At 48.8% G+C, this 10000-nt stretch overlaps 1 protein-coding gene across 7 annotated transcripts in view; it reads right to left on the bottom strand.

Annotated features, from left to right (window-relative positions):
* afdna (afadin, adherens junction formation factor a) overlaps positions 1-10000 on the bottom strand; it is a 125644-nt gene that overhangs the window by 73777 nt on the left and 41867 nt on the right. For 5 of the 7 annotated variants that reach the window (XM_062551558.1, XM_062551563.1, XM_062551564.1 and 2 more), the window contains exons 2-3: positions 4451-4646; positions 3055-3167 (exon numbers count right to left, since the gene is read on the bottom strand). In XM_062551558.1, the coding sequence (XP_062407542.1) occupies positions 3055-3167; positions 4451-4646 (309 nt within the window). The remainder of the gene's footprint in view (positions 1-3054; positions 3168-4450; positions 4647-10000) is intronic. The other 2 variants (XM_062551559.1, XM_062551561.1) reach the window with 1 other exon arrangement.

The raw sequence follows: 10000 nt of genomic DNA, 5'->3' as shown, positions 1-10000 counted from the left end.
CAGTGATTGACGTTGGACTAGCTACTAACATCTGAGGCATCCACCTGCTTCACAAATATAAAGAGAATTTTTTTCCTTCCACACAGCCCAATGATTCCCCGGAATAACAACACACAGTTAACTCAGCACTCGGCAACCACAGGTCACACCACCCACACTGAACTGACATCAGTGTGCGCCTTCGGGAATTGTGGGTAATATGATGATGTTCCAACATTCCAAGATCCGTTATCTAAAGATCCCGTAAGTTAATGTGGACCAGAGGCTATCTGGCATTCGCTCATTCACTTCCAGGGTCTCTAAGGCACTCCGGATTCATGCAAGAGTATGCAAGTAAGCAGGAATTCCTAGAGAAAATATAGCTGAGATTTATTGCCGTTTAAATGCATAGGCAATTATGTGGCTATTCAAAATGTGCCCGGTAGATTTTCTGCATGTCCGGTATTCAGGAATATTAACAGACACTTTATCCGCACAAAACAAACAGTCTAGCGTAACCTCTAACAGAACCACCTATATCATCTTTCAAATCAGGCTTTCCTCCACACCGGCACACATTTGCAGCACCAACTACGATGACGTCCACTAGACTAGTCCTCTTAGAGCTGCAGTTGGCAAGATGGTTTTGATCATATTCACTGAAACCGACAGTATGCTCCGACAGAGCAACATAAATCAACCGGTTTTAGAAAAAAAAAACCTGCGCTGCTACCTCCACCTAGAGCCTGTCATTTTGTTTGCAGAGATCCACTGTTCCTGGTTCTTCTGGTCCAATAAGCACAGGGCTGTATGATCATTGGCAGATCTGACTATCAATCACAGTTCAATCACAGTTTGTGCACAGTCACTAACAAGCACAAACTCAATGAGTTGTATACATTCAAAATGTTGGCCATGCTCCCTCAATCTGCCAGTCTAGCCAACTGCAGCTTTAAAGTTAATGGATAACTAGCAAATGTGTGGACAAATGCCCATTCATGCACAGTCCTGTGCTTAAAAACTACTTCCCCGTATGGATGGGCGAGTGAATGTGTGAGTGAGCGTGTGTGTGAGCAGACAGGCCCTCCTAAACCTGCCACTGATCCGGTGGAAAGCATGAGGCCTCCACACACACACCCACCCACCAGACAGACAGACACACACACACACACACACACATCCCCACCCACCAGACATGGTTACCTCTCCCTGGGGATGATTAGAGCAGAAATGGTGCTGGGTAAGTTGCTCCCAAGATCAGCAATCTGCGTAAGAGTGTGTGTGTGTGTGTGTGTGTGTTTCCACTGCTTAAGTTTCCATTTCCACTACCAAAGCGTAAAGGCATGTAAAAAGCTCCCTCACACACACACACACACACACACACAACTGAGATTCTGACTCCTCAGTGACCTGAAGAGTGATGCAGTGAGTGTGTGTGTGTGTGTGTGTGTGTGTGTGTGTGTCACAGTTCATGCTTGGTCCCGCATCATCTGTTGAAAACACCACAATTGTGCTGTTTTTAAACACATCTCTGTCCAGCTAGGGCCAACACAGTTGGTGTTGTTTCCAGCACATTTGTTTAAAGAGTGCAAGTGAACACTGAGGCCTCGCTGCCCTAACAGCTGTGGACGAGAACTGGCTGGGGGGGGGGGGTGTCATGATGTCTACAGGCGGCCTCCATGCTTTTGGGAGAGTGCATGTGTTACGGAGAGTGCATGTGTTTGGAAGAGGAGGGTGTGTTTGGGAGAGTGCATGTGTTTAGGAGAGGAGTGTGTGTGAGTGTTGGAAAGAGCTTTTTTATGGCTCCCTGGATTACAGCAGTGATATTACTACTGGTTAAAGTGCAATCACAGGAGGTCCAGCACACAAACACACACAGCTGAAGCTGTGTAAGTATCCTCAGGCCAGGCGGGGAAAGAGTGTGCGTTTGGGAAAAATGTTGCATTGTTTGGGATTCAAGGAAGAGAAGTACTGTGCATTTACCTTTAACAGCAAACCTCCCTCTTGCACGCACACACACACACACACGCACGATCACACATAGAGGAAGTAACACTTTTCAGACCAGTGAACCCATCACCATAAGAGGGTTTTCTCAACTCGTGTTCTCTAATCACTATTGGAAACAGTGCACCTCACTGAAAGGGAAGCCATCTAATCCGCGTGGGAAGGAACCGCAGTACTACAAGTCTAGAACCCGAGGCTGTGGGGAAGGAACAGCAGTAGTAGTCTATAACCTGAGGCTATCGAGTGTAAATTACATTTCAAAAATGTGTATCTTCCCGCTACTGGGCGGATCTTTGGTCTAATTCACCAGCCACTCAAAATGAAAATGACTACTTTGTTGTGTCGGAAATCTACCGGCTACTTTCGTATTTTAGCAGCGTTTGGCAGTTGGCCGGTGCCAATGTCCACCCCTGGCCTGAGAGCCGAGGGAACGTCCAGCAGAAGCGCTGAGTGGGGCCAGTGGCGGCTAGTAAATAAGGCCGTGTCCACCTACTGTACACTCTCCACCCATGTCTTAGCGGCTAGTAAATAAGGCCGTGTCCACCTACACTCTCCACCTGTGTCTTCAGCGCCAGCTCGTAAATAAGGGCCCGCCCGATAACACTCTGCGCTGTATCTTTATGGTCATCTCCAGGCCATCTTGATAACGGTGTGCTGTTTGGCCTGTTGACATGACCCTCCGTTCACCCTCAACTTCCCAGGCATTTACATTCCCCCTCGCGTGCGCTACAGGTGTTTGGCTTGATGGGGTTAATATGTCGCCAGAGTCCTTACCAATGAAACGGTTAACACACGCTGCACTGGGGTCGGGAGATTGTGAGGACAGAACTGTGTTGGGACTTTGGGGAAGAAATAGGTGCGCTCAACTCAACATAAAAAAGAGTTTTGGGTGCGTAAATAAAGAAAGCACTCTGGATGAAAAGTAAACGCACTCTTGAGCTTTACCCCATTTAAGGGTTTCGGCCTATGTGGTCTTCAGAGTCTACTGGGACTTTTGGGGATACGATCACGTGTCGGGACTTTTGGGGACACACGATTGCGGTGTGTTGGGACGGGACAGGTGCTCACCTTGGGAATGATGTCGTTCTCGTTCTTGAGCACGAAGCGGCCCTCGCGGTCGTCCTTGTTCCAGTTCAGCTGCACCACCAGCGGCTTCTCGTCCAGGTCCAGCTTCCGTTCTTCTGCCGGAGAGGGGTGGCGTACCATCAGAACAATCAACAACAGCAAACAAAAGCAACAACAACAACAACAATAGCAACAGCAGCAGCAACAACAACAACAACAACACTATCATAGTCATCCCTGACTTCAGTTCAATAGTCCCAGATGAGCCTGTATAATGAATTCTAACTTGTTGCAGGCTACTGCAACAGACACCATGTTCAACACATCAGCGACAAAGCGAGTGTTTCATTCCAACAGCAGCATGAATGGACTGCATTCAAATGCTGACAATCACACTGACAATGCAGCTACAGCAGAAGGCCTGAGAAATAACAAAGCCTCCGCTCAGTGGGCCTGCTCATCCGGGACCTCGAACCAACAGCAAAGTCCACTCGCTCAACCAAACACACACACACACACACACACACACACACACACCACGGGAGACGTAGCTCAGTCACGGATCATAAATAGAGTGGTGTGTGCCTGAGTGAGACAAGTGGGTAAGTGGGAACAGCTTCTTTCTCAGATGGAGCGCGTCATCGGATACGGCCCATCAGACACCCGAGGCAGCTGAACACACACACACACACACACACACACACACACACACACACACACACAGACTTCATACTGAATCTCAGCACAGCACTCTGTAGTGCCTCTGCTTTGACCCTCATATCATGCACAGCCCGATGCCTATACGCTATGCCAAATATGACTAAATGTTCTAAAAATATATTTTTTTCACTCAATATAATTGATTAAGCGCTCATATCTAGAACTACTGAGAACATCAACAAGACTGCCATGACCATCACTTAAAAATCCACAAAAGTCTTGCAATCTGGCTTTCCAGAGTTCAGTGCATTCATCTTGCTTGAAAAGAAAAAGCCCAGACAGCCTATCTGCTCATCACAACTACACGTCTAAAAGATGTACAGTTCACCTATCATTCACACCAAGAACGATAAGCATAACTAAACCATACCGATAAAAGCGTCGACACAGACCAATGACAAGCAAAGTCTTTCCTTGTGTAAATGAATGTGATGGCTAAAATGTGATGGGTTCTGATTGGCTGTTAGATTTTTTATCATTCTCAAAATTGCTCAAAAGTGTTCCCAAACGATATCGTTCATGTCGTTATCGCTATACATTATGTATGAACGTTGTTGAGAGCGATATTTTGTAGCTATCGTTATAGTTATCGTTCTTGGTGTGAACGGCCTTTTAGGCCTTCCTCCTCCTCCTCCTCCTCATCCTCGCCTGATGAAGATGAGGTATGTGCGGTACTCACCCCCACTGACGTGCACCTCGTAGAGGGAGTAGCGCGGCGAGGAGAGCATGCGCATGTCCGGCCGGAACTTCTCGGCCAGCGTCTCGATGACGTCCTGCGTGGTGGCCGTGCTGGACACCCGGATGCACTTGGTGGCGAAGTTCCCCGCCACGCGGTCCTGGAAGTAGAAGCGCATCACGCCGTGGAACTCCAGCTCCTGACCAGGAAGAGAGAGAGAGAGAGAGAGAGTTGTTAGAATTGTTGTTCTACTTTTATGTCTTCTACCGTAATTTCCCGACTATTATACGCAGCTTATACATTGATTTTGCCAAATGTCTTCCGATATGAGGTTAATACAGGGGGGCGGTTAAGATGGTAATTAACTTGCATAAAACACTGTCCGGCGGCTTATACACAACGGGGCTTATATGCGGGAAATTACTGTATGTTCTCTTAAATGTTAATTCCACAATACTGTTAAACATTTATTAATTTTTCTTTAACCTCTTACGTGTACATGTAATCGGACTTTGGCAATAATGTCCCTGAAATGTTCATGCCAATAAAGCTTTCTTGAATTGAAGAGAGAGAGCGAGAGAGCGAGAGAGAGAGAGAGAGAGAGAGAGAGGGAGGGAGAGAGGGAGAGAGAGAGAGAGAGAGAGAGAGATCAATTATTAATCCTTTAAATCTAATAGCTTCAAAGCACATTACATTTTCCTGACACACAAAGCCCACAAAGAGGAAAAGACAAGGAGTTCCAGAGAGAGAGAGAGCCAGCAGAGATGTCGCCTACTCTGCCATAAAGTTTGGAGGTCTGCTGTGACCTTGTGATGATCACAGAGAGGAGATGCCCTTTCTGATCACTGCGTCTCGCTGTAAAATATGCCATCACGAGTCTCCTCGCCGTAGCTCTACGGAGCATCTCCCCGAGCAGATGCAGATGTGTGAGTGAGGGAGGGACGCTGTTTCTAGGACAGGAGGAGGGGAAGGGAGAGGGATGCTGGAGGGAAGCAGAGCCATACAGCCACCCAAGATAATCCTCCCAGAGGCCTCGCGTTTGTTTGGTTTTGTTTGTGTGTTTTTGTAGGGGCTTTTTGCCTTTTTTTTTTTTTTTTGATAGTACAGTGAGAGACTGACAAGAAGGAAGTGGGGGAGAGAGCCGGAGCAGGACTGGGAAATGACCCGTGGCCAGACTTGAACCCGTGGGCACTAGGACCCGTATATGGGACAGAAGCTGTAGCCGGTTGCCCCTCCCAGAGGCCTCGGTTTTGCCACAAGCCCTGGCGTAATTTGCCCAGTACTAACTGAGGTTTACACATTGACTCTGCAGGTTAGGGCGGTTAGACTAATACAAGTTCTTTTTTTTTTTTTTTTTTCAATTTGCATAAAACACTGTCCAGCGGTTTATAAACAACCCGGCTAATACAAAGGAAATGACTGTGAAGCGCACAGGAGGAATTCAACCAGAGCACTCTCAACCGGTTACAGCTGTTATGTGGCTCAGCCAGTCCACACACACACACTTCTTACAGTCTCACTCAACCAGCCACTCGGCAGTCGGCACCCTGACTCTCACTCCACACACACACACTCCTCCCTCCCCGTGCCACAGGGTCGCTCTCCAGTTCCCCAGCCCCAAGCAGCCAGCAGGCCCTGGTTGGCTAATCCCAGCCTGAGTGCACAATGGCTTTTTACAATAATAAGCGGTGACAAATTGAGTGGTTTCGGCTGCACACCCACACCCATTAGATCCAGTGTCCAGGGCCATGTGGGCCTTAATGCTCTAGGTGTTGCATTACGGCTGCACCAGAAAAACCTGCCAGTCAAAAACTCACTCTAATGCACTGGAGGGAGACTGAACTCATTTTAACCTTTGACGCTTTGAACCAGACAGTGTGAAACGGCACTTATTTCACCAAGAAGTGCTCGAACTGCTAGAATTCTCATCCTCCAAAAACGAGGGAACAAGGGTTCGCCTACATTGCAATCGCGTCCCCTGAACAGTTGGAAACGTTACTCAATACACAAGGTCTTCACCTTCTCATCTTGCAACTGCACTTTCGAGCTTCATACAAAAAACAACATCCTGAAAAAGCCAAACATGGACACTTGTGGTTCGACCGATCTGGGAAGTTCTGGGAAGTTCGGACAACTTCTCCGACACGTTGTGCTTATCTCCCCCGACCCACCCCGCAGATTTCCCTTTCATGTGGCAGTTCCTCCGCAGGGAGCCAGGAGCAGGACTGAGAGGTCAGGACCCAATCACATGGCCAGATTTCACGGGAAAACAATGCTGGGAGCCATGGCAACCAGAACAATGGGTGGCAGCAGAGGCGGTACCATGTGTTTCCTCAAAGCGCATAGGTTCTGTATCCTGTCAGGGTGTGTGTGTGTGTGTGTGTGTGTGTGTGTGTCTCTGTGTGTGTGAAATCGTAGAACACACCCACGCCCATTTCTACTTTGACCGAGAGGACCTCTGCCTTCAGAGCTCTGCTCCTCCAGGAGAAGTGGACTTTGGCTTTGAGTTTATTTTAGCTCTGCACACACACACACACACACGGCCTCGTCCACACCCACAGTGGGATAGCCTCACTACACCTGGAATACATCTCACTCACACACACACACATTCCTGGAAGCGTAGTCTTGTCTCTAGACAGATATGTGCCGGACACACACACACACACAGGGAGAGGAGGAATGCCTTTGAAGCAAAAGAAGCGAGCTCTGTGCAGGGGAGAGGGATGGGCCGAGGTAAGAACCTCATACTGGGACAGAGGGTGTGTGTGTGTGTGTGTGTGTGTGTGTGTGTGTCCGCCCATTCCACAAGTGACCTATGAACTGCACTACCACTCCACACACTCACACACAGTCCATGTGTCTAGATCGGACACATCCTAAGCTGGGCCGCTGGTAAATCAGTGTGTATGAAACATGGTCCTTCATCTTCTCTCTCCTCTCAAAACATTCCAGAAGGCGTGCGTATGAATGTGTGTGTGTGCATTGTTCCGGTGCTGGCCGTCTCTCTCTCTCTCTCTCTCTCTCCTTCTCTCGCTCGCTCTCCTCCGCTCTTTTGGTCGTCTCGAGCGCTCCACTTCCCGGCCCGCCGGGGAACATAAACCTGCCAGCCCTCGTTCCCCCTCCCCTCGCTCGGGGGAGAAATACGCGAGGCCTTCACTCCACGCCTCGCCGGCCAGGCACCGTGCCGGAGGACGAGAGAGAGAGAGAGAGAGAAAGAGTGAGAGAGAGAAAGAGTGAGAGAGAGAGAGAGAAAGAGTGAGAGAGAGAGAGAGAAAGAGTGAGAGAGAGAGAGGGGTTTCAAAAAGCCTCCCTCCATTATTTCTACCCATGACAACAGGCCATAAAACGCTCCAGCCGCTCAGGCCTTGTTCCATGCGGTCGCAGACATGAGGGACGGCTTCAGGATGTTTCTTATGAAGCGGCCGTAAGCGCTGCTGCGCTCCGGTTTCATAGAGCCGCCCCCGGGAGGTAGACAAGACGCAATAACGAGCGCAATAATCACCAGCTGGACGACTGGGCCATTCGAGAGCCCGTGGCTCGTATCCATGACTTAACATCGGAGTCGAGTCTGGATATCAAAACGACCATCCCACAAAGTAAAACAATGTGTGGCCAGTGGGCCCAGTCCGTGGTGGGGACAGGGATGGGTGCTTCATTGGGCAGGTAAAGGATGTGCGTGCGGTAATAAACCTCAACACCAGGGGGCGACACCACGCAATGAGACCCTCAAGTCGGGTGACACTTAGTATGTGATGTCACTGTGGTGGTGAGCTGCACTCCAATGACAGGTCAATGTAATCATACATCTGGCGCGCACAAACACACACACACACACACACACAGCTTAGTACATTAAATACAACAAAAACATGGACATGCAAAGACATCTGACGGCATATCAGGTATGAAAATAATGAAAAGAGCAGTTTCATCCTCTTCACTGATCCCAGTAAACACCCACATGGAGGGGAGGATGGGTATATCAAGGACAGAGAGGGACAGAGAAAGGGGGGGAGAAAAAAACTGCTGCATTGAGAGGAGTGTGTGTGTGTGTGTGTGTGTGTGTCGCTAGTGCATATAAAACATGGGAGTCACATGAGGCCCCAACAATGCGCTGCAGTCAGCATTCAGGCACAGAGCGTCAGTATTACCATATTAATACAGCAGGCATGAAGCGGAAGGGCTCAGTGCAGAGCACAGTACAATGGTTAAACACACACACGCACACACACGCATGCACGCACACACACAGACACAAACACACACGCATGCGCATATACACACATTCACATGCGTGTGCGCACCACACACACACACACACACACAAACGTACGTGCACACACATCCACGGACTTCCTTAATGCTGCTATATGTTGTAACTCTGAACAATATGTTGTAACTCTGAACAATGTCCTCGGCTGCTTTTATTGAAAATATGCGACCAATTCAACAAGATTAAACTCGCCAAACTACAGAGAGAAGGAGAGAGAGAGAGAGAGAGAGAGAGAGAGAGAGAGAGAGAGAGAGAGAGAGAGAGAGAGAGAGAGAGAGAGAGAGAGAGAGAGAGAGAGAGAGAGAGAGAGAGAGAGAAGGAGAGAGAGAGAGAGAGAGAACTCGCTTGGCAGTAGAGCAGAATTCTCCTTGCAGCCCCTTTCACCTTACGGCTCAGCTGATCCTGGGAAATCAATGCTCACTCCGCGTCTCTGACCTGGATTAACACGACTCTGTGAGTGTGTGTGTGTGTGTGTGTGTGTGTGTGTGTGTGTGTGTGTGTGTGTGTGTGTGTGTGTGTGTGTGTTAGACTACGTGTCAGGTAGTAAGCTCACTCTCATAGCATGCTAACCCTTTCAGCTCCATTAATATGCAGCCGTGCCCTTGTCAGCAGAAAATGAAGGACTTGGTAAAGATGGACACACACACTAGCACACACAGGCTAACCAAGAGCTACACACACACCCCACCCACATCAACCCCACACAATCTTCAGCATTAGCACACAGTCTAACCAAGACACACACACACACACACACACAGTCTTGGGCCTTGGCACACACAGTCTAACCAAGATCTAAACACACACACACACACACACACACACACACACACACATATACACACACACACACGTCACCAGCACCAGAGGGGTGCTCTAGGGAAGTGTCTAAGTGGAAGGGTATGAAGCACTTTCCGCTATTCTCTTCCAACATCTTCCTTTTCCTCCTCTCCTCTCCTCTCCTCTCCTCTCTCTGCCTGAGTGAGATGAGAAGCGCAAGGGAGGGGCAGCCAAGCTGAAAATCTAATTACTGTCCAGTTTACATAACGTACACAGCCCCAGATACAGCCTCTGTAAACACAGCACTTAAGCCCCCGTAAACATCAGAGGTGTGTGTGTGTGTGTGTGTGTGTGTGTGTGTGTGTGTGTGTGTGTGTGTGCGTGTGTGTGTGTGTGTGTGAGAGAGAGAGAGAGAGAGAGAGAGAAATATGTGTGTGTACTGTATGTGTGTGTGTGTGAGAGAGTGTAAGAGATAGTGTGCTTGTGTGAGTATGATT

The sequence above is a fragment of the Sardina pilchardus genome, chromosome 12 (assembly GCF_963854185.1).
Source record: "Sardina pilchardus chromosome 12, fSarPil1.1, whole genome shotgun sequence".
NCBI classification, from domain to species: domain Eukaryota; kingdom Metazoa; phylum Chordata; class Actinopteri; order Clupeiformes; family Clupeidae; genus Sardina; species Sardina pilchardus.
Note: the sequence above shows the minus strand (reverse complement) of the source record. Positions and strands in the feature narration are given on the sequence as shown.